The 24,952-nt window shown below is 43.5% G+C and overlaps 2 protein-coding genes across 4 annotated transcripts in view; both read right to left on the reverse strand.

The window, feature by feature from the left end:
- Positions 1 to 4,857, reverse strand: LOC126560531 (ABC transporter C family member 8-like). Its single transcript, XM_050216489.1, has 4 exons — positions 4,831 to 4,857; positions 4,525 to 4,761; positions 3,687 to 4,249; positions 1 to 3,439 (listed from the first exon to the last, which is right to left on the reverse strand). Exons 1-4 carry the CDS (start codon positions 4,855 to 4,857, stop codon positions 22 to 24), a joined length of 4,245 nt encoding a protein of 1,414 aa, XP_050072446.1. The 3' UTR covers positions 1 to 21.
- Positions 4,858 to 7,336: 2,479 nt separating this feature from the next.
- Positions 7,337 to 24,952, reverse strand: part of LOC126563864 (transient receptor potential-gamma protein) — a 46,470-nt gene continuing 28,854 nt past the window's right edge. For all 3 annotated transcript variants that reach the window (XM_050220644.1, XM_050220643.1, XM_050220642.1), the window contains 17 exons: positions 19,739 to 20,082; positions 17,239 to 17,369; positions 16,875 to 17,112; positions 16,636 to 16,778; positions 16,379 to 16,568; positions 16,134 to 16,316; positions 13,462 to 13,573; positions 12,852 to 12,974; positions 12,142 to 12,288; positions 11,763 to 11,902; positions 10,985 to 11,253; positions 10,809 to 10,919; positions 10,543 to 10,738; positions 10,274 to 10,468; positions 9,240 to 9,801; positions 8,673 to 9,172; positions 7,337 to 7,803 (listed from right to left, as the gene is read on the reverse strand). In XM_050220644.1, the coding sequence (XP_050076601.1) occupies positions 7,345 to 7,803; positions 8,673 to 9,172; positions 9,240 to 9,801; positions 10,274 to 10,468; positions 10,543 to 10,738; positions 10,809 to 10,919; positions 10,985 to 11,253; positions 11,763 to 11,902; positions 12,142 to 12,288; positions 12,852 to 12,974; positions 13,462 to 13,573; positions 16,134 to 16,316; positions 16,379 to 16,568; positions 16,636 to 16,778; positions 16,875 to 17,112; positions 17,239 to 17,369; positions 19,739 to 20,047 (4,008 nt within the window). In that variant the 5' untranslated portion in view covers positions 20,048 to 20,082 and the 3' untranslated portion in view covers positions 7,337 to 7,344. The remainder of the gene's footprint in view (positions 7,804 to 8,672; positions 9,173 to 9,239; positions 9,802 to 10,273; positions 10,469 to 10,542; positions 10,739 to 10,808; positions 10,920 to 10,984; positions 11,254 to 11,762; positions 11,903 to 12,141; positions 12,289 to 12,851; positions 12,975 to 13,461; positions 13,574 to 16,133; positions 16,317 to 16,378; positions 16,569 to 16,635; positions 16,779 to 16,874; positions 17,113 to 17,238; positions 17,370 to 19,738; positions 20,083 to 24,952) is intronic.

Here is a 24,952-nt window from a genome sequence, read left to right on the forward strand (position 1 = left end):
ACAAACCGTTACATTTAAGTACTAATCTCGGAACCCCAGCTCGGCACGTTCCTCTGCCGTGTAATCGTGCAGTGGAGCAATTTTACGAACACGCCCTTCCTGCAACCACAGTATACGATCACAGCTCTTCACTGTATTCAGATGATGTGCGATCATCAGTACGGTACGATCGTGAAACTGTTTGTGAAACACCTTCAGTATAAGATCCTCCGTGTCTGCATTCAACCCCGAGGTGGCTTCGTCCAGTATGATGATCGGTTTCCTACGCAGCAGACCACGCACCAGACACAAAAGCTGCCGTTGACCGTCGGAAAGTTCTTGCAGCGTTGCGCCTAAGCTAACATTACCTAGCTCACACTGGCGCATAATTGTTTGCAGCTGCTCGATCGTATGAGTCTTCCATGGGTCAATGAAATTTTGTACCAGCCCTGCAAATAAGCTTGTACTTTGAGGCACGAGAGTAAGCTCAGTGCGAAGCTTCCTGAGCGATATGTCCTTTAAGGCTACACCAGCAATGAGAATGGTACCGGATGTATTGGAAGGGTAAAACCGGAACAATGTCCCAATAAAGCTCGATTTACCCGAACCAGTTCGACCAACGATTCCCAACTTTTCGCCCTCACCAATCGTAAGTGTGAGGTTATGAAGAACCGTTGATCCATCGGAGTAGGTCAGCGAAACATCACGATACTCGATCGGTCCCCGAACAGGTAGCTTTTCTTGTCCTGCAGTTGGATAGTCGATGCCCGTTTCGTCATTAGTTTCGCGCGGCAAATCCAGATACTGTGCCACACGCTCAAACGATATGATGTTTTCTTCCAGTAAGCCGGACGCTAGCAAAAGGCTGTTTAGGGATGGAATCAGGCGCAACACGTAGCTAACGATGATTCCCACAAAAGCTAACCCAACCATCGACTGATTGCTGACGGTAAGAAGCGCCACATAGTAGATAACAATCGCACCGACAAACTCTAGCCGGATGCCAATCCAACGGTTGGCGGAGTTATTGTAGTAAATGTAGTTTTGATGCGTATCGATCCGTTCAAGGAACTGTCGCAGGAATCGTCCCTCCGCATTGTACGCTTTGATCGTATCGATACCCTGGATCGTTTCGTTATACTGCAGTATGATAGGGGATCGTGAACTCGCCTCAAAACGTTTTAATGTGCGTGCCACCTGTAAATGGTAGCTCAGCAATTGCTTCAGACCAAACACTAAGAAAACTGCTGCCGTAAGTGCCAGCAGAGATAGTAAGATATTGTTGTACAGCTTAAAGACAAAAAGACCTAATGTTCCAAGTACACTGAATGAAGCGCTCAGCACTGCACGTAGATTGGTGATGATCTTTACATCCACGATGTTAAGATCGTTCGAGAAGCGATTCACAATCACGCCTGAATCATTGCGATCGAAGAATTCCATCGGTTGGCGTAGAATGGTGGCAAGCATTCGGGAATGAACGAATTTTGATAACTGTAGGCCACCCCACTGCAGTAATCCTGTCTTCAGTAACACAGCAAACGACCATACACAAACGATCCCCAAAGTAGTGAGAAGATCTCCGTTCGACCGCTTGTCACTTGTAGCCCACTGTGCTAGAAGCGTAGTGATGACGATATCCAGCCCAACGGTCAATACCTCCAACAACACAACGCCACCACAATACGGCAGCTTGAGTAGGCGTGCAAAGTTGATGTACAGCTTTAGTGAAACACTACCACGGGAATTCTCTTTACTCTTTCCGTGGACTTTCTTCGCACGCTTAGTTTTTCGCTTAGGACCTTCTTCAGCCACCTGTTGCTGATCGCTTTCCAGCTGGTCTTCTCGTGCAATTTGATCAACAAGTTGATCACCGATTTCGGTAGGATTGAGTACCCTTTCGATCGTACCTTCGGCCATCACCAGTACCCTATCCGCTATGGCATAATGCTCTGGTTCGTGTGATATAAACACACAGGTACAACCGACTAGAAATCCTCTGTCACGGTTAAACACATTTTCAAACACCGTGCGGGAAACGTTCGGATCCAGTGAGCGGAGCGGATCATCGAACAGATATACATCAGCGCGTCGGTAGACGGCACGGGCCAGCGAAACTCGCCGTGCCTGTCCACCAGATAGTGAGTGTCCACCCTCACTCACAACACGTTCGTCGTAGTCTAGGAATGTTTTTAGATCGTCTTCGAGACAGCAAACACGAAGGACCTGCTCATAGCGATCCTGCTCATACTCCTGCCCGAACAGAATGTTACTCCGGATGGTGCCACTATGGATCCAAGGTGTTTGTGGACAGTAGGACACCCTTTTCCACATGATGCTGCTTAGGCCCGCCGTTCTGCGGACCGTGCCAATCATTGCACGCAACAGTGTAGTCTTCCCCGAACCATGAGTACCGCTTATACCGGTAAAAGTCCCCACACGCAGCTTCAAGTTAATATCCCTCAAGATTGGCCGATCACCGATAGAAAACTGTGCTCGCTCGAACTTCAAAATATCCGCACCTGACGCATCCGCTATGGAATCTCCCAGATGAACAACGAGCGAATTTCCAACGTCCTGCATCTTCTCTAGGCTACCTTTGTGGGCTCCATTATGCTTTGTGCTCTTTTGTGTCCTTAAGCTCGGCTCTTCCTTCTTACCACCGCACACAATCGCATTGATCGCTTCAAGCTTTTCGTTTGCAATTCTCCAGTTAGTCATCAGGTTCGGTAACACCGTCATTGGGTAGCGCGTAATGTTAAATAGTGCGATCGCCACAAACATTGACTGCACAGTTAACAGTGCTCCACTACCCTCGTAGTACATGAACAGGAACGTCCCACATGCAACGATCGTTGGGGTAACGATGCTGAGCAGATATTTGAGCGCATCGTAGCAAATAAACGTTCCCATGTGATGCAGCTCCTCTCGCCTATTATCGCCAATTTGTTGTTCGAAAAATTCTTCCAACAGATCGCTCTTGATCTGTTGTATTTGTTCGATCGAGTTGGTAGTTACACGTACACGATTATCCTTGCAGCGTTTGATGTGTTTCTCTTGGTTGGAGATCTTGTGTGCGATGCGTTTGGTCATGTAGATCACGAGCATCATAATGCTTAGACCTACACCTCCACTGGGTCCTATGACCCAAACCCATAGTGCAACGAACGTAATGATGATGATGAGCGGTCCGGACCACATCATATGAATTTCTTGCACAAACGGCACAAACACCATCGTGTCCGTCGTGAGCGTTGCGCTGGACGTGTTGGAGGTGGAAGCTTCGGCAAGAATGCTCCTGTAGATCGCACCCATCAGGATGGACTTGATGCGCAGCCCGATATCTTGTGTGGCGTGCTGGTACTGGGTGTTCAGTATGGCAATCGTTATCGATGCATAAAACAATGCCACCACTATCCACTTCTGATACATACGAGATTGATTTTCTTCAAGTAGAACTCTAAAATAAAAATAATAAGGAAATGTGTTAGTCAGCTCAGCAAAACAAAGCCTCAGTGGGTGTTGGTGCATGGCGGTGCATCATCAAGTGCTCGTAATAGCAAACACTTGTTGAGACACACTGTTGGCTGTGTAATATAGTGCTATTAATCTTTTACTATATCTTAAGTACTCCCTCAGAAATTGCTCATTGATAAAAATAGCGCCGATTCTCTACCGTGCTTCGAGTACCGGAGAAAGGTACTTACCGCAGCAGATAGGGACAGAGAAAGTAAAACACGATCAGTGCAAACCGATTCACGCCGGTCCGTAATATATCCCGACGGAAGAGTGCAAGTAGCCGACGGATAGTAAATCGATGCCGTTCCCGGTCCTTCTGTCCACTGCCATCGTCCACCACCGTGTAGCCACGCTTTGCGTTAGCTTGCTCGTACAGCTCCAAAAGTGTATCGCATCTACAATCATCATGCAGCGTCCCAAACAGTTTGCCTTCGTAGAACGCTTGACTACCACGGTGAGCTTCCCGGTAGGTGGCATTCATCCAGGAAAAGAACCAGCTACGAATGAGATTCGGTTCGGGAGGCGTAGGCGAACAAGTACTGGAATGATTATTGTTGCGAAATCGAGATCCAACGAAGCACCCGCACAGCCAACCGAAGGCTAGGATTAGATGCACTAGATTGTACGCCTCGGTGCGATCAAACGCAACGTCTATCGAGAGGGCAAGCAATCGAAGTGTCCAAAAGGTAAATAGGAAGACATGATCCACATGGCTAATCGTGGCGTAAATTTGAAGGAAGAGGACGGCCACCTGTAGGAGGATGTGTGTGTGTGTGTGAGAGAGAGAGAGAGAGAGAGAGAAAAACGAGATAGGTAAGATGCATTGCATGCCTGCTGGAAGCTGTTGATTCAGGCTCTTATCTTGTACGATTGCGTGAACCTGCTTACTGACCAGACTGATAAGAGAAGCGTCCGAATCTCACACCTCCTGTATGTATCCTACTAATTCACGCTGGTTCGTATGCCATACAATGTATCGGCCGAAGGTCTTCTAGAAATCCAGCTTTAGCATACTATTCCACTTACCAAAGAAAAGACCTCCATTCCATCTCGCCAGACAGCTACAGAATCGTCGATTAGGCGGTAAGCCGCCACAATGACAACCACCAGTGCATTAAGCACTAAGTACACCGATAGACCCTTGTGCGCGGTACGGTTGGATGATGCTCTACCACGGACATTCTGCTTCACATAACGCACCTCGGGAAAGAAAAACAAGCACAGTAGCAAATACTGCAACGCATATACCACTAAATGATCCTCCTGTTGGGACGAAAAGCGAAACCCGTTAGTACGTAGGTGAGGCTCACTCTTTTAGCGACATCCGCTCACCAAACATGGCGTGACTAGATCTCCCATTGAGAACACACTTTCTCTCGATTAGAGAGATTTTTCTTCGGTTTCATGCAATGCCAAAAAAAGCGTTCTACTACCAAACAAACTCACAATCTGATATCACAACACACCGCTACACCTCAACCTTCGGTATCACTTGTCCGGCTGTGTCCACTGTGTGTGGTTTGCAGCGGATGGTTAAGAAGAGACTGAACCCTTCGAACGCACTGTACGGTAAGAAAGATATGCGCACGCGCGCCCGCACACACAATGAGCGCTGAGTAATCTCATTCAACCAAGTCGTGTAATACTGGCAGGTGAGAGTGGGGAGATAAACCAGAAAACAAACCATCTCATTTGCGAGTGAATCAATGAAATGGCGCTCGGACGCCTCTTAATTGACCGATCGCGACATGGGTGAGAGTTATTTTTGTAATGAATTGTAGTGCAACCCGTGCATTGAATGAACGAAAGTGTGCGGATGTAGATGGCAAAGGGCAAAAACCAGATGGTAAAAGTAAAGTTGACAAAAACACGTGTGTTCAAATAAATTAGATATTTATTACAATTCCGAATTTCCGCTGCACTTTCCACCAGAATGACGATTGACGGCTGGACGCTGTCACGCTGTGTTCCTATCTATTCATACCACTTTTGCAAAAATTTAACCTCAATTCCCGCTTTACTAAAATTCAACATCTTTTCATTACCGTTTTGTTTCCTCTCTGTTTCCTTCTTTCAAAACATATCAACAAATATGCAACAAATCCCTCGTACTGTCGTTTGTCTGTCCTGCTAAATCGTCCAACATTTCTTCACCAATATCTATGTTACATCTCACTGGAACCATCCCGTTTCCTTCTCCCGCTTAACATGTTTATTTTGTTTGATTTAACATTTCCAAACCGGTGCTTTTGCACTCTTTTGTTCTCTTGTTTTTTTGTTTTCGTTTTGTTACTTCAAATAATTTATAGTTTCTTTGTTTCTTTTTCTTTTCTACTTTATTTACTTCCGTGCTTAAATTTACTAATTCTCTTCTACACTTAAACGATGACGGGCTTAGAGGTTTTTTTTTTAGTCCCGCCTCTACCTTTCCTTCTTCTTTTTTCCCAAACTACGTTTAGTTTATGCACTTGCCCTTAAAGTTATTTACCTACCGAACATGTTACCTTTCGATTATAGCTATGAAATTGTTTACTTTTTTCTGTTTTATTTTCTCCTTCTTTTTACTGTCTCTTACGCAGTTTTGATCAACATTTCATTTCTAGTTTCGTTTTTTTAGTTAAACTTGTTTATTGTTTTTTAACTCTTCTTTATCTACTACCTCATTATGTCTAATCGTCTTTGAAAGCGAGTTGACGTTTTGTTAATCGTTAGTTGTTCCATTTCTTTTCTGTTGTTGTTTTCTTTGTTTTGTAATGTAATACATACATATTTATATAACATATCGTATTACATGTTATTATAAGGCCTCCTTTTTACTTCTTGTGTTAAGTTTTCTGTTTTAATTTCTGTTTGTTATTACATTTCTTCTGCTTTTTTTTATGTTTCGACTAACGATTACTACTCGCATGTTTCGTGTTCACATCGTTCTGGCTTTCCTCGCTCGAACCATCGCTGATTATTCGTTTGCTTCTAGTTTTGTTGCTATTCTAGTTGTTTAACTCACTGTTACCGATATTTGGATTGTGGTGGTGTGTTTTGCTTACCGTGCTAAAATGTATCGAGAAATGTTAAAGGTGCTCGGGGCTTCTTGTTTTGTCTATTTTTTACTTTGATTTCGCCTGCGTACGTACACCATAGCTAGACGACTACCGGTTAAAAGAGAATGCCTTAATGTATGCATATGAGGCCTAATGTGTGGAGAAGGGGGGGGGGGGGGGGAGGGGGGGAGGAGGAGTTTCCTGTACGATTTCCAATAGCATTAACAAATGATAGTTTAACAGCTACTCTGACCGCCGCTTAGAACGTGCGAGTACTTCACGCAAGAGACCTGGTCCCTTATTGTAAGTGATCGTTATACACCTATTACCTTAAAGCTAGCACAGATCCTTTCCAGTTTCTAACTGTTTTACCGATCATTCGATCGTGTCTAAGATCTCAGCATCGTCGCCCAAAGGATCCTATCCGGTTCGGCAGAGTTCCGAACCGTAAGCGCCTTCCGAAGCTGAGAAATTGACAGGATCACAAGACCTCATCCATTCATTCGTTTTTTCCTATTTTAGGCCCATACAAAGTAGATATCCCTTAGGGAGGATCAACACGAACAGAAGGAATTTATCTGACCACTAAACCATTTCCAATTAGAATTTCAACCCCTCGTTGATGGCTGCTCACATCCCCTCACATTCGCACACACCCCGTTTAGAATTGATGCTTTTGACTAGTTTACACACTCGCCGATGAGCTCAACCATTCTACTCTCTCCTTACGCCGACTGAATGCATACTTGCTGTCCGACTATATTTACATACAAATAGTGTAACCAGCGGCTCGATGCATCGCCATCTCCTATAACCAACCCTGCGAGTGTAAATGGCCCCTTAACGGCGTTACTCCCGGTATCTTCGGCACCGAACGTAACGTGGACGTGGCGGACGATGATCCACCGCTGCCACCACCAACGATGGATGACTCACAGGCACCTGCCGCACCGCCATCACTACTATCGCGATGCTCCTGCAGACGTAGCAATGGTTCGTTGGTGCTGTTTCTACCGCGTATGATCTTCTGGTGCTTGTGCACTGCCAGGGTGGTCTGCGGTTGTACTGCAGTTGCTGCTGCAGACGGTTGCTGGTCAACGCTTTCCTCCGTGGTGGAGGGCGTTAATGGTGCCGCACCTTCGAGCTGCTGCTCGATCGAGTGCTGTTGGCTTTGCGTTGCTTCGTGACGGGCCGGTCGTACGCTGGCGGGTGCTTCCGGTTCATCACTTACACCACGCGTCGGCACACTGGAAGCACGTTTCAGTACCTGATTGTGGCGAGACAGGAATGAAATGCAAGCGTTATTTATTTGTTGCCTATCATTGTCGCGTCATTGTTTCAGTGAAAGATGTACGTGCTCCGGAACGAATGGTGTGGTGGAGACACACCTCGATATTGTTTGATGACGCCAATAACTGTAACCGTGAACATTATAACATTCTCTTGCTATACTGAGAAAGACCTTCATACTAAGTCGAAGTTCAAGGTTTATTTTATTTATTTATTTATAATTAATAATGACGGTCCAGTGCCGTATTGTCAACACCGCTTGTGTTGAGTAAATTTTATAATCATATTGAAAAGGCATTTCCTCCTTATTCTTTGCCTTATCCCGGGCATACTCGGTTCAAGGTTGCTTAATAAAAAATAGATTTCAAAAATGGTAATGCGCTTATAGTTGTGTCAAGTCCAATAATCTTGAATTCCAAAAATTTTACCAGAGATTCAATAACTCATTTTAAGTTGGCATTTCTAAGAGAATTTGACGACTTTCCTATTTTTACGCTTGTAAGCATAGAATATTTGAAAAAAAACCGTTTGTAGAAATTCAGGCATAAGTTCACGAATGCAACTATAATTTCCAAGAAGACTGATGAATGCCTCGGACACTTCAACACCCTGAATCGCGTGCTGCTGGCTTTTCCAAGATGATAAAAACATGTCAAACTTAAAACAATGTCAGCGGTGCACTCAGCAGTGATACTCATATATGAAGTTCACAAAAATTTTAATAATACTAGCACGCGTGACGTGATAACGTGTAGCACAGCACAACTCGATGATCGTCTTCCCAGCACGAACATAAATCACTGCAACCGAACCCCAAACATCACGTAACACTATCACCATACTCACCTTACTGCTTGAATTACCCGTTAAGTTGACGGCATTCGTCACCGACGGCAGCTCACACGGTGGCTCCAGCACCGGGCTGGAATTGCGGCTGTTGGAGAACTTTTTCCGCTTGCGCTTCAGTGCTGCCAGCGCACCGAAATGCAGATGATAGTGATGCGCGTGCTCTTTCGCGTCGCGTCCATTCTTCCCGTTGGCCGTCGTTACGTTACCGCTGTGCTGCTGCGTACGATCACTTCCACCGTGCTGCCGACGGTCCTGATGCCGGTCCCGGTTCCGTTGATTGTTTTTGTGCGGATCGGGACACTGTTCTACGTCGGGCCGATCGAGACTTGGGTTCGAATCGGACGGTGACTCCGTGATGGCTTCATCCGAGGCAGGGCTGTTACTATGGCTAGCCGATTCGCCCCGTCCCGGGCCGTGATTGCATACCGAGTCTTCCGATCGCGAGCGTCCAATAAATTTCGACACACTGCCATGTTTAGCCGCTTCGATTAGAGTGCCTTTAAAGAGAGCGAGACGTAAAGATACAGCGAGGTAGTTCAAGAAATTAGAAGGCTTCGCTCTTACCCCAACGCTTCTTGTGTGATCCTGGGCGGCCCTTGGAGTTGAATTTGGGCGCTAACTTCGCCAACTTATGGATAGGATTATTGTTCTCCCCGAAGGAGCTCTGCGATTGGGACGAATACTGATGCATCGGGTTCACCTGATGCAGCGCTTTCTTCGGTGTTAGCCCTGGTCCGAACACACCCGCAAACAGCTCGTGCGGCGAATGATCCGGAAGCTGTGAGATAAACTCCGAAACAGGCGTTAAATGTTGTCCCGCATCCGGGGCCGGTGGTGGTGCTATGTTGAAGCCCTTCATCAGTCGACGTTCCTTCTGCCGGTTCTTCTTACCACCCACCCCACTACCCTGCCCGGTCGCGATGGCCGTGTTCATGCCGCTGTTCTTCAGTATCTCTACCAGCTCGCACCGGAACGCCGATATGTCCTGTTTGATTTCGTTCACATCGTCCTCCGTGACGCCCTGCGATTCCGCCTTCCGCTGCTCGACCGTCACGTACCGGCGCACCAGATTGCGCATGATGCTCTGGTACCGGAAGTCGCGCTCGCTCGCCTGCTTTACCTTCCGCTGAAACGAATTGCAATCGAAACCACCAGAGCAAATAGCCGCAAAAAGAAGGGAGCGAGGAAGAAAATGTCGTACGCACGCATTCACACATCAAACACACCCGCACACACAACCACACAGTCACCCAGTTCCCGCAACCAAGTAGGAAAGAGAAGAGGTTAGTGAGCAACAATCACACAGAACAGCACAAGGGGGGAAAAAAGGTTGGAAAAAACGGGGAAAAGAACGGAAAAAAGAAATTGTAAAACCACACATTAACAAAACTGGAAGTGCGCCATCTAGTGGGAAGTTCGTGAACAAGCCAATTCGGGGTGTCCGTCTGCCGGTGCGGATTATCGGTGGTGCTAATATTCGTACAACCATCACAAAAGGGAAGGATGTGCTCTCTAGCGTAATTTCTGTGGTGTTGTGTGAGTTTTTGATCTGTCCAAAATTGTGTCCGGAAGCGTCCTGGCACTAGTACGCCACTTACTCGAATCGTTTTCATGTGCTCCTTCTTGACTGCCTTCGAATGGCCGCAGAACTTTCGCTTCACCCACTGGAAGATGTAGAACAGAGATTTCGGCGTCGGGATGATGTTGAACGGTGGTGGACAAGTACCGCCCTCCTCGAAGTAGCTGATCCACAGCTTCGAACGGGCAAACTTCCATTCGACATCGGCACGTTCCTAGGTTGGCAAAACGTAGGAGAGGAAAGTTAATTCTCTGAAAGAGCTTTGGATTCGGTGGAATACCATCTTACCGATATTAATTGATATGAGTGATTCATCATGGCGATGAGGAGGTTCAGCAGCACAACTATGTTGATCACCGAGTACGTCCCAAACATTAGCATACCCCAGAAGCGGGTAAAAATTTTGATCCCATCCAGCTCAAAGTTCTCCAGATCGACCAGCCCAAATACGGCCCAGAACAGCGTCTGTATCGTTTCGAAAAGACTGTTTGGAGAAAAACGATTCAGTTTGAGTTGAACAAACCGCTGTGCTTATCGCCATTTCCACTACATACTTAGCAAACCGTCGCCACACGACGCAAGCATTTGGGTCCGTAGCAGTGATATTGGGCCCGGAAAAATTGGACACATCCGGACATCGTTTCTTCTCCAAATCCGCATAATACCTGAAAGGACAGTCAATCTAACATTAGACGAGTTTAACTTATTTTTTAATGGCAAAGAAACTCACCAAAGAAGCTGATTAAGACCACTGCTAAAAGCGAAAAGCACCAGCACGTACAGGAAGAAGAACTTCATAATGTCCATCACCATGCGCGACAGCGATACCTGCAGCGGTCCTAGATGCGGGTTTACCGAAAAGATGTACACCAGCTTGAGCGAACTGAAGATGTTAGCCGCGGAGAAGAGTCCTTCCGATATTAGCATCGGGTCCCAGGTGTCCCACTTTTCGCGCGGCAGGTCCGCCGCAAACTTGTTGTACGTCATCTCCTTCTGGACCTGCAATTACCAAACCATGGAGTGGAAGGCTTGTTGAGTGTCTCTCGAAATTGTTCAACACTAACTAGATATCCATGGACTTCGGGCACGTGTTACCAATTCAATTCGCGTTGTTCGGGAAGGTTATAATGAGATAGAGTTTCATCGGAAAACAACATTTGTGATCATTACTATTTCCACCATCGGCACAACGAGCTAACGAACGAAAACTTTCCTTAGGAAAATGAGTTCTACGGCAAGATATTTTGTAAGTACTCTTGAAGCTTGGTGGCCCCCACAAACACTTCAACTTCCCGCCACTTTCGTTGATCATTTAGAGCTGAAGCATTTGAGCAAACAGCAGGCAAAAATCCAATTAACTTTTCCGACCGAATATCAACGAACGATGTGTGACATTTTGCCTCCGGGGCCGTGATGGAAATTCAAGATAAAAGTTTACTGAGAACCATGCCTAATTACAAATACCTGCCATTTCTGGACGAGCAGCTTGGATGGTACCTTAAACTTACCTCAAAGTAGGAAACGACTCGCAGTGCCACCGTTGCCACGTACAGCGAATTGGTCACAAAGTCTATCACATTCCACATATCGTTCACGTACTCCTGCAGGCCCACGTCCCACAGCTGCTTCACCTCGCTCCAGATAAGTCCTGCGGTGTGGAAATGCACAAAACGGAAAGGTGAAACTAGTTGTAATTGCTCGGCCGAGAGATAGACAACTTTCGATGATTTAGAGTGCATTTTTGGTTCCGGCTCCGGTGAAACATCGGCCCGATAAAACCTTCTAATCGATCTTTCCGAGCTTTTTTGTGTGTGTGTGTGTGTGTGTAAACGGACAGATAGAGCGTGGAAGTTTTAATTAGATTTTTCATTTTTAATTCCCACTTACCGCTGACCCAGGCCAATATGAGCCACTCGATCAGGGTTGGGCTAGCACCGCGCTTGGTAGGCACTTCGTCATGCTGCTGGCTCACGTCCGCTCCCCACACGCCACCCATCACCGTCTCGATTCGTTGCGACGCCAGCATAAGAAGAACTAATATGGGTAAAAGGTATATGTTACAAGTGAATCTGTGAGCAAAAGCTTTGAACCGATGCACTGTGGGCAAATGGTGGGACAAAACCTTTTTTCCTTTCTATGAGAAAGTGTGCTGAGCTATTTGCGAGTTATAGTTTAAAAATCGTTCTAAATGTATGCAAACACTATGCTACAATGAAACTTTATTCTTCTTCATTGATACTTTACATTTAAGAAAATCATTATTTTATTGAATATTACTTGACCATCTTACATTATGTGTAGTTGAAAATATTCAGTGCTTTTTGCATTAGGTATAACATATTATGCTTGATATTATTTGACAGTTGAAAAAATTATGACAATACGGCAAAGTGCCGTCGTACTTGAAAATTAAAAAGTTAAAAAATTATTATTTCAAAACACATTTTGTTAATCTTTACTTTCCTACACAAGATGTATTCTATCCACAAATGAATAGGATGGAAAAAAATATTATTTATTGGCTTATAGAGATTTTGTCCCGCCAAATTGCCCAATGTGCACGCGAACCTCAAAAGCCAATCGACCTCTCGACTTACATAAAAACGTGAAGTACGACGCACTGTGGCAGATGAACTTGATGAACGGTTTACGCATCGTTTGCCCGAGCGACGAATGGGGTGCGATGATGTACGAGAAGGAAAACAGCGGAAACATGATGCCTGCAAAAGAGATTGAGCAGACAAAAAGAAAACCCCCAAAGGAGTAGAAAGGTATGAGAAAGAGTGTATGTGTGTGTGTGTGTTGGAATGGACCGAACAGGATGAGATGATTTCCGATTAATTATTGCTGCACGTTCTGCCACGTTCCCATCCGTAAAAGGATAGTGGTTGCTCTTAATGAGCCGCACCGGTTGATTTGATTTCATTTCCCTTTCCAGCGGTAATGGTGGCCGACCGAACCAAGATAGGTGGAAATGTGTTGCCTAATGAGTCAATTACTTTATTATTTCCCAAACAGGCGAGGCTTGGGTTTTTCGTTTGCTTAGAAGAGCGATGAAAGCAAATTACTTCAATTGTTTCATGCAATGCGATGGAATTCATGCCACTCCTTTCTGATGTTTAGGCACCGTGTGGGGAGTTTGCTGCCTAGATTTATAAACTGTAGAAACTGTAGCAAATCGAGTCGTACATACAAATCATAACTTACCTATTCGCACGATTTCCAATGCTTGCAGAGCCATGTTTTTCCGCCGGAAGCCCGGCAGCCCTTCGTACCAGATGCTGGCCAGCAGCTGCTGCACGTTTGGATGTGAAACGAACTGGAAAGCAGTAACAGGAAGCACACGTTTAGGGAAGTTTCGGTATGGTTTCTCGAAGCTTGAATGTGGTTGTTTGCGAATCAATTTAAACCAACGGACTTGAGAGTGGGTTGTATGAAAATCGTACTAATGTTTTTTTTTAATGAATTTTAATGTATAAACACAACACAATCCGGCCCGCGTACAAGCTGACGGCAGGTTTTGCAGCAGGACACAATGGAATGTGAGAGAGCCTCACACAAAAAAGATGACAGTCGTCCGACAAGCATTTCATGCTTTCCTGCTGAATTAGCCACTTCACATGCGGATGCATTCTTGAACGAGCGGAATTCAGCTGGCGTGGAATGTAGAGATTTACGAAGGATTTACGTAAATCTTTACCGTACCATGTTTTACGTTGTTAGAACAGTGTGTGTGTGTGTGTGTGGGCTTGGGAAGGTGACCAAATAGCAACATAGTATAGGGGTGTGGGAAACGAAACCCGAAATACACAAGAGGATCGTTAAAAAAACACGATGACATTCAGCTTGGTATTTCAGGTTCACCTTCATGATACTATTCTTTTGCATATTCTTCTACTTTTATGAACAAATAGTCCTTTGCAAGCGAAATCATTTCACTTAACAACTTGTGATGTAGGTGGTATAACTTCTAAGGGCAATGACATGAAACTAAATTGTTTTGAAACATGAAACATACGCAAAATAAAGCGAAAAATATGTTTCGTTAATTTCAAAGCTGATTTTTCTCGTAATCAGGGATGTCAAACACTTAACACTTAGAGACGCTAAATCATATTTATTATTCTAGTCAGAAAATTTATCCTTCACACGATTCAGTCAACTCAAACGCCGGATCAAAGGTATTGTCTAATACAGCGAATAGCTAAAGATATTCACGATTCTTCGACTATCAAAACACTTTGTTGCTGCCTAGTTTGATCTGTTCTTGAGTATGCTAATAAAGCTGGATCTTTTCCGCTCGTGAAGAAGCAATCCAACGAAAACTCGGTCTCTTGGAGGGACAGCTATACTCCCCCTTCGTATGAGTTTCGTAAAATCCCCACCGTATGAGTCATAAAATAGCTCATTGTATTATTGAAGCCGGTCTACTCGACAACTCGCTAGATCACTTTGAATTATTAGCACTGACAATAAACCTCAGACTTCTTCTTCTTCTTGGCTTGGCTTAACGAACTCTAAGGTGACGCTGGCCATCGCATGGCTTACTAGGCTTGCCGATACCACGTAGTTGGTCGTCAGTCCTCACTACAGAGGGATGGATGGTCGTGTGAAGTCCGGCACTGCTGTCGCCGACTCAACCGGGCAGCCCTAAACCTCAGACTACGACAGTTATTAATTTTTTTTTACATTTGCATGAATTTTTTAGGTAAAAAGTGTAACGAGCAGTAATAATTCAACTATCAAAAAGCATTTTTTAGATGAAAAATATGTCAGTAAGACTTAGTAGTAATGACTATTTTTCTCATTCTCATTCTCAAGCGGAATCGAAGTTTGGGTCCGTTATCAAATTAAATTTGCTAACGGACGATTCTTTGTAGGCCCCCGTCACTGGCTTAATGTAAACTGACTTTAACTACTGCTCCATAACGTTCAAATATATGAACATAAAAAGCTTCATAAAGTTTCCGTAAATACGTTCAGCTTTTTTCACATTATAGTAATTCTTATGACTTTTGTGTAAACGTCAGAAATTATGTTACCGGACTAAAAAAAACTTTTTTTTTGTTCAAAGGCAGCTCTCAGACGGTAATGGGTTGGTGGACAACCTTGGCTGTGTTCTTACGCTGCACTATTTTGGACCGAGAATTACTGTAAATTATCACGGTTACAGAAAATGATCTCAAAAATATTCATGGCTTTGCTTAAAATCCATACGGTAAGCGCCGCTATTTATGCAAAGCATTTCAACATCCACAATTGCTATTACTATTGAAAAGCAGCACCATTTTACCACGGCTTCCCAAATATATTAATCTACTGAACTGATAATATTGATCATCATTTCCTCCACCACAAAAAAACAGGTTATCATAACTATGCAATCAAAATCATTACACCGCCAAATTAAAGTTTTTAAGTTATTCATAACAGATCCTATTAACACATCACTCCACCCCACTTATCTCGATCGCTGACAGAGCAATGGAACAAACATTATTGAAACAATTACAATAACAATAAACATGTGGCCCATTGTGAGCTCCAGCACTTTATGCAAATAGTGTGTCGAATGTAAATTTACCCATTGGCTCAGCATTCCCCTTCTTCTTCGTTTGGTGACCATTAGGCTGACGTTCTCCACGAACCTCCCGAGGACTAACGAGCCCGCTTCAAGTTAGCTTCCAATTAGCGACTGTCAAACCGCAAACGCAAACGTTGCCTTCGCGCCACACAGGCAACTGCATGCTAATTAGCGGTTATGAATATTTAACTGCGCTAAAGAGAATTCGAAGTTGGCCCACTCGAAGCTGCACTCGTAAAACGCGACGAGTGCGAAAATGTCCACGAAATGGAAATGCTTGCTTTCTCTTGCTTACCTTCTTTTGGCGTAACTTTACCGCAAGCTTCAACCGGTTGAGATGCATCCGATCGCCATGTTCAAAGGCCGGTCCGGTGGGGTCATGGTTGAGCAGTACTTCTAGCTCGTGCGAAGATCTGGTGTGATCGAGAAGGGCCGTTGCAAAGTCCTGACACTGGCGACGAAGTTCCTGGTACTCATTCTAGGCAGTAATCAAATAGTTTAAGCTTAGCGACACAAAACTTTACGAGCACCGTATCTCACCTTGAATTCGTGTTCCAGAAAGCTTAACCTACGCAACTCCCAGCTCAGCTCGAATGCGGTCAGTATGGGGTCCTTGGATGACAACGCTACAAGGGACGGACTCGCCAGTGCTCGGTACGCGTTAATGCGTGATCGAGAGTGACGAAGGGAGTCCTCCTGCCGAGAAGTAACACAGTCATCACAACCGCATCTGAAGTGTAGAAGAAGTTTTTTCGTTATAGCTTAAAATGTCAAAACTGCAGAGTTTTTCCGCTTACCGTACGTCATGCGGCATAGGCAGTGTGGCACCGCGGTCAAGCAGAATTTTTATAATTTCATAATTATCACGATGGGCTGCCAGTATAAGGGGCGTTATATCCGGCGTAAAGGTAGCCGTATCCGGTGGTAAGGCTTCCCAACTCTGCAAAAAGAAGCACCCGAAAAATGTAATGTACATCAGTTCTCAAAGACGAAGTTGCACATGGAGCGCCGTGTAAAGTCTCGCAAATGTACTAACATGAGGATCACCGTTCTTGTGACAGCTGTCCTCGTGGTCAAGCAGAACCTCCACTGCCTCGACAAACTCCTCCGAAATGGCGTGCAACAGAGCGTCCTTCGTGTCGACCCGATGATTGATGAGCAGCTCCACCATCTCCAGATTCTCGTTATCGATGGCCATCAGCAGGGCGGACCGGCCCAACGGATCGACACAGTTGATGTTGATGTGCGATTCCGCTTCCGCTTTTTCCAATATCCTACGAAACGAAGCGGCAGTCGTAAGGTTATAATGTTTACACGGTCACCACCGACAAGATTGATCTGCTGATTCAGAGCATTCGTTGGTGGTTATCGCCACTGGCGTCCATCGCACACACCCTTACCTTCTCGTGGTAGCGACATCACCCCGCTCGACCGCAAGCAAGTACTTTTTCTCCTCCAGCGATAGGGCGGCGATTTCCTGATGCGGTCGGACCACATTTTCCTCCTCCATCATGCCGTGTATGCTGTGTCTCTGTTGGGGTTGAATGTTGGAGCACAATGAAAAAAGGGTAAAAATAAGCTCACATGTGGTTACTGTTAATTGATGCTACCGATGAACTACCGTCTACTGTCTCCAGACAGACAGAAGTCATACAGAATTGGGAAGATACAACAGGAACACAGAACTGCCAGCAGCTACAGCACAAAAACCAACGTTGACAAGAACTTGGAGACTTCAGGGTACAAACGAAACAGACGATACAATCTAACGCAAAAGTTTCACGAAAACAGATACTGCCTAGCAAGTACGGAGACAACACTCTATGAAGGACCATAAAAAGATCTTTTTCGGAATGGTGGACAAAAACAACAACTTCCTGTTTTTTTTTTCGCGGTGGCCATCTCATCATCATTTTCGTGGGTTGGTTGGAGCACCAACAAGCCTAACAAGCTACCAACGTTCTACAACGACAAAACAAATTTGCTCCCTAGCTGAGACACAGATGCGTCGATAGGCACTGAAGTGAAATTGTTTAAATGGTTGTTAAAAATGGAACGGAAGACGAGACGATTATTTTACGATGCATTTCGCGGTGGCGTTCGTCAAAGTTATGACGCACTTGTGAATTTTTTTAGATTTTATTTTACTCATTTTATACCGTTTTATATTGCACAATATTGTTTATTGGCACACTTTTTTCGTTCGCTCTTATCGTGCCCGTTTTTAAGATGACAATATCATCTAATTGACAGCTGTGTGATGGCCAGGAATCCAATAAAACGCGTGTAGAATGCTGAAAACCGGACAGAAACGAATAATTATTGAAAAGTTGCGCTACAAACACTGCGTCAACGCCTAAAGGTAGGCTATCGTTGCGTTTTCATGATTGAAACGAATTTCTTTTTGTATGATAAATACATTATGTGCTGTTTGTTCCAATCAACTACTATTTGCAAGGATTTCAATGTTAAGAAAAAGATTAAATATTATTAATCTGATACCTAATGGACTGTAACGATAGCTGCAGAACGCACATAAGATCTATAAATTGGCAATAGAGCAAAACTTAACCGAAAATAAGACATCAAGAGCATACAACCTATCTCCAACACCATCTTAATCTGAAAGCTAAATACCAAGTTTGTAATTCAACACACTGAAACATTACTCCTGTAGTACATACGCAAGCACCACCCATGAGCACATAATTACTCTGAGCTAATTATCTGGTAAGGATGGACTTAAAACCTTCACCTAATACATCATCCTCGGTGGACGTAAATCTTACACCTTACAAAAGACATCACTGCAGCAGCTCCCAGCCGGGAACAAAACGACGCTCATCGAAAGCGGAGAGGAACAAAAGAAAAAACATTGTAATACCCTATCGTGCAATCATAACACGACCCACGAGCCAGAGCGCTAGGCACCATTCTCGAACCGCACTCGTCACTCGTCCGATAAGCTCCAATTGAGATAAATGGAGCTGCTTCAACGATGCATTCTTGAGTTGTGTGTAAATTTCTGTGGACATTTTCTAGCAAAGATTTTGCTCCAACTTCCTACCGCTCTGCCTCTCACTCTCTCTGTCTATCTGCCGATCCGTATCTCTGACCATCTTCATTAGTAATGCTGGTCCTACATCGCGCGTTCGTGCTCTGTGCCGGATTCTCACCGTCAGCACTGATGTTTGCAGTGATCCAACTATAATGATGTGTACCGTACCCGAGCATCGGGTACCAGGGAAGGCCTGCAAAGTATCTCATTGGAGTTGGGGATTTCAAAACCTGAGCTCTGCTCCGCGAATCCTTAGCTCGGGAACAGGAACAGCTGTACAGCTGGAGAGAACGGAACGCTGCAAAATCCACCATTGTGTCCCGATAGACCGGGCGACGTGGCATCGCTGTACCGATGGGTGTTGAGAGTCGGGATTATGGTATCTTACAAACGATGTGTTCCTGATGGCATGGCTGGGGATCGCCAGGGAGGTGTGTCAGCACACGGATACGGACTCGTCCGTATGGAGCTACACACCATGACACCTGAATGCATTATAAATGAAGGGATAGTGACATTTTCTGCTCTACATCACCGGGCGAATTTGTCGACGAGCTTTCAGGTAAACTTTTTCCCTTTGAGGGGAAAAGTTGGCGTGGTGAAGGCCATACGAAGACTCGAATTTGACTTCCGGAGATGGTTACCCTGTTCGCTGCTCACCATAAGGCCCCATAAAAAAAAACTGACGCGAAAAAGATGCACATAATGCCGCGTCCAACCTTATGCATCGTTCGATGACTCGAGCCGTTTGTTGTTGTTTACACAAACCACAATGACTGAAGGCATTTTTGTTTTTATAGCTTCAGTTGGTACACATTGTGACCATCATCCCCAAGGCTTACCTTAACTCGTTTATCTGCAAATTTCTCTGCCGAGGGCGTCATGTACGGTGGTAGCGGTATGTCTACCTTCGTATCCCTACGATCGTTGGTGGCCATCGTTGTTGTTGTTGCTGTACCGGTGCCCCCGCTCGGGCCCCCACCGGCAATGCCCGCCGTTAGGTCCGCGGTAGAATCGCCATCGCCGGCTGCCGGTCCGCTGGCCCGTTGGGTCACCGCCCGCTGGGTCATGGATTCCGGGGTCGACGTACGCCGAGCAGCCGATTTTTCATTCTTGATGAATAGTTTACTCTTTAGCGTTGTACTTTCCATCGAGTCGTTTTGCCCCACATTTTCTTCACCACTTTCTGCAAAACGTGGAGTGAAGATGGTTGAATGAGATTAGTTGTGTTAGCCTGAATTGAAAGGTAAAATTACACATAAGGCGTACAATTGGCTATTATCTAAATTTGTAAGGGAAATAAGATAAAACAGCTATGATAGTAAATGGAGTATTGATTACATGGAAATGTAAAAAAGTTTAATGGAAGAACAGTACAATCATTCCAATCAATCAGCTAGAGACAGGAAAACAAGGCGGACGGTGCGAGCAAGATCGTAAAGGATAGAGAGAAAATGCAACAAATTTTAAAACGGCCACTAATGTAGACTCATTTGTAAAGATGCTGGAAGGAATAATAATGTTAACAACACTTATAATCAACTTTAAAGCATGAGCAAGTTAGAACAGTGCGTAACATGACTATATGACTACATGGTTTGAAAAAAAAAGTTATTGAAAGTAATAATATTTTCTCTAGCTATTTGTTATTTTGTTATCTATTGGCCGATTGACGGACGGATTCAGCGTAAGCGTACATAATAAAACTTACAATGAACGAAAGATGTACTTTTAATAGATGGCAAATACGCTGAATAAATTGCTTTCAATGTGACTACAAATTTGATTGACCCGTGAAGTGTGCTCAGTGCTTCCATCTTTCACGAAAATATATTATTCTTATGAAACAAGGTGTATCACAATTATGTTACGCACTGTATTGTCAAGCAGATTGCTTAATTTTAGTCGGGTCATAGAAGTGAGTTAATCAATCAGCATAAATACTTGTGACTGACTACTAATACAATAGTATATTAGTAAAAGAAATCGAAATACCACAACAAAAGTAAAATAAACTTATTTCTCGTAGTAGAATCGTAAAGTTCCTTAAAAACTATACAAACACACAAATTCAAAACCATACAAAAAATGATGCCCAAGCACTGCTGAGCCTATTCCCGCAGTTCACTACACTAAACAACAAAACATGCTAAAAGAGAAAGTTATTTCCAGACTACCGGCTCGTGCGAACATGCGCCGCCATGTTCATGTTCGCAAAGCTACAACACAACTGCACACTCTGAAGTAAAAACTTTGTTTTTCTCCAGCAGGATGAAGAAGAAATGACGTAGAAAAAGACACGAGAAAATGATCTACTTGAAGCGTTCGCAAAATGTTCGAAACACATTCAATGAACTAGCCGGAACTAGTTTGTACAAAGTCTTAAAAGATTTATCGATACCGGTGGAAAACTTTAATGTCATTTTTAATTGGATTGTGTGTGGTTCGATAGTGAGCCGCATGTATGTGTGTGTGTGTGTGTGTGTGTGTGTGTGTGTGTATGTGAGAGAAACGGATGATCAGTTTTATCCCTTGTTTAACATCGACATTATCCAACTAGTCGAAACGGGCGGTGAGCCATAGAGCAGTAACATCGCTGTACCGATGGAGCAGCCCGGGTGAGCTTAATCGTGCCGGATTATCTGGCGTGGTACATTTTTTTATCAGTTTCAGTGGTTAACAACCTATTTTTAGATTTTTTATTTATTTATTAAACTCTTGTAACTCATATAAATTAATTAGATGAAGTTAAGAATGTATTTTGATGAGTGTTATGATCTAATATTTCTATGTTTTAAGAACAAATGCTAAATTTTTGTACGTAATGTTTGAAAAAACAACAAAAAAAAACATTATTGTGATACCCCAGGCATAAGTCAACAGTGAGTTTTCATCTCAAAACCAAAAACAAATTTTACAAAATAAAGAACTTTCAATACGGATAATTTTTCATGCATTTTCGCCTTAATTCCATGAATACTGTTAGAAAAAGGCGCCGCTTTTTTTACTTTTTCTGTTTCGCTGTTAGTTTATTGGTAAGCAGTAAGAGAAACAACCAACAAATTAGTCTGATTTTAGCGGGCGCTTGTAAACGTTTCTGATCTTTGTTCGTTCCCGGTTTATTTGCGACTGATCGTTCGCTCCCGTAATGATCCCAGGGCAGGTTCGCCCTGCCCTTTTCTGATTTCTCTTTTCTCTCCTTTCCTTCTGAGCGCTTTCCTACTGACAGGGCGTTGGGAACGTTATAAAGTTTTCAATATATACTTTCAAATAGTTCAGTAGCTATTGACCTCACGCGAAATATTTGAAACAATTTATTTCAAAGTATAAGGACTATGCGACAAAGAGCATTCATCTTGGACTAAAATAGAATGATTTTAAAAAAATATATATTTAATTTTCAAGTAGAACTAAAATCCTACAAATAATACTTTTTTCACCTAAAATAAGTAAACTTCAATTGAATTCAATTTAATACAACAAATAAGCAAAACATGTAATACGATTAATAAAATAAAGGTTGCCTACCCCTGATCCCATTTGCACTATCTATCGGTAAGAATAGTATTAAGGGTTTTAATTAGCTTCCCTATCATATTAAATGATGTTTAACTAACAATTTATGAGCCATTCATCCATCTTGCTCACAATCAGAGCAGATGCATGATTTGACTTCACAATTCCACCTCTTTTTTTTTTAATTCACTCCATCCCATCCTAAAGCTATGTTCCCTTTCATGTCCGTACATCATCGAACGGAATAAAAAATAAACCCCATTTTCATTTATCAATCTCAAAATAACATGCCACCGGTGGCACAACAACAAGCTTAGGACGTATCAATCAACCAACCAGTCACGCAGGCCCGGAACACCCTGGATCCGTTCCGAATTAAACATTAATCATGCAAATCGATCGACCGAATCCATCGCTCCTCACACCCCCCCACCCAATATTACCACCACACGGCAGGCTTTTCCAATTACCGAAAAAAAAAAACGCCCAAGCACACAGGATATCGCGGGATGCCAGCCAGCAGCATCCTTCCGGTTGGTGAGGCAAAGCCAGGCCACGCACTACGATCATGATTGCCAATTTATGTTGCCAATCGGTTTATCGACCAGCGGGTGATACGTTCATGCGCTCCTAAATCGAGCGCGATGAAAACAGCGACCGCACGAAGCATCTATTTCATTCGAATTGATTCACCATTTTCTTCTCGTGCTCGCCCATTCAACCCGAATGACATCTGTGATGCATTTATTGAACACATCTGTGCCGTTCGAATTGTCATCCAGATTAACCCGCACCTGCTCTGCTTCAAACCCCGTTTTGCGGGGAGGCCATCGTGGTTTATTGAGGAAAACCTCACCACCGCAAAACACAAACCCTACGCTACACTCTTGAGGTCGCGTTTCGCCTGGTGTGTAATCCGATTTGCTCACCCCAACTGCCGGCTGATTGAAGAATCAGGTTCGTAAAAGCTTTTTTTTTGCTCCCACGCTAAAAGGAAAGGGGAAAACTACTCCGCTACCCGGAATGTGCATCAATTTTCCATCACACAACCGATGCACAGCTCGACTTGCTCAACCTCCGCGCGTCGCAATTGATTGGCAGTGGTTACATTTGTGCTGACATTACACGACACTACGACGCACACCGAGCACCGATATCGATACCATAGTCCTTTGTCAGCCTGGTAAAGCTGATTTTCACTCGCTAACGATCGCTTTAACGAAGCAGAAATCTATAAAGCGGCTACGGAACACACTGCACCTTCAAACATCACCAACAAGAAAAGCACGTACGAGAACTCGTACAAATCTTTACTTTATGTTTCTTCCCCACTCCGGTCAATATTATTGTGAACGAAGATCCCTACGTTTCCTGTTATCCGGTTTCGGGATCGTTTTCCGCCTGGTATAATTTTGTTTCTTGGAACGTGACAAATCTATATCTACGAGCGTGTACTAGAAACAACAATTCAATTGCATCGAACGTACAGTATCAACATGCAATCGGCACGGTGGCGCTGGATTGGCGGTAAGGGAAAACTAAAAATAATGATGGAGCAACTAAATTCGAGCAAGCAACAAGTAAGTCTAGCCTAGGGAAGAAACACGTGCTAGTGAGGGTGATAATCGTTCTTCAAAATGAGGGCATCTATTTTGAGACTCGCTGTGTGACTATGCATATCGCATAGCTTATGATATTAAACCAGTGAAAAGTATTTATTTATTATTTACTTTAATGACAAAAGAGGTTTGGGACAAAATATGTAATATGATTAATAAAGTTTAAGCACTCTTGGTTTTATAAAAAAAATACAATAATTTTGTACACTCAAAAGCACTAACGGTCATCTAATATTTTTCATCATGTATACTAACTTAAAGCTAATACACGGTTCCGATCCAGATGGTGGCAAAGTAGAATCACATGGAGAATGTTTCAAATAGATAGTGAAATATATCAAACTCGTTGTGGAGCTTTGCAATCATTTAATGGAAGTTTACGTTCACTGGGGTAAGGAAGTAGTAATTAAAACAATTCATTCTATTTTTTCCGTTGCACTCATTCAAATGAAAATGATATTGCGTTCTGATGTAAACAAGCTTTTGGATAATATTTTTCATATTCCCATTGTAATATGCGAGCTCCAACTGTTCGAAAGAAGTTCCAAAGTTCGTCAGTCAAGTTGTGAATCCCTGATTGAATGCAATAATCCACTATATGATTGAAAAGTTCCACCAGTAGCTTGCTAAATTTTGCTTCCCACATGGAAAACATTTCTTTGAATGATTCAAAAGTTCCTACTAAATGGATTGAAACTAATGTATCGATTATGAATTTGCTATAAACTAAGCTTCTAAGCATCAAACTAAGTGCTCTATTTATTTCATCAACCAAACGTTTTCATTAGATCTACAGATTGCTTCATAATTTTACAATTATACAATTGTAACATTTTAAAATTGTTTTAAGCTAAACTTTTAACATACAAACTACTGGAAGTAAAAGCTAAAAACCTTTTAAAAAGCATCTAGATTTTAGAA

The sequence above is a fragment of the Anopheles maculipalpis genome, chromosome 3RL (assembly GCF_943734695.1).
Source record: "Anopheles maculipalpis chromosome 3RL, idAnoMacuDA_375_x, whole genome shotgun sequence".
Lineage (NCBI taxonomy): Eukaryota > Metazoa > Arthropoda > Insecta > Diptera > Culicidae > Anopheles > Anopheles maculipalpis.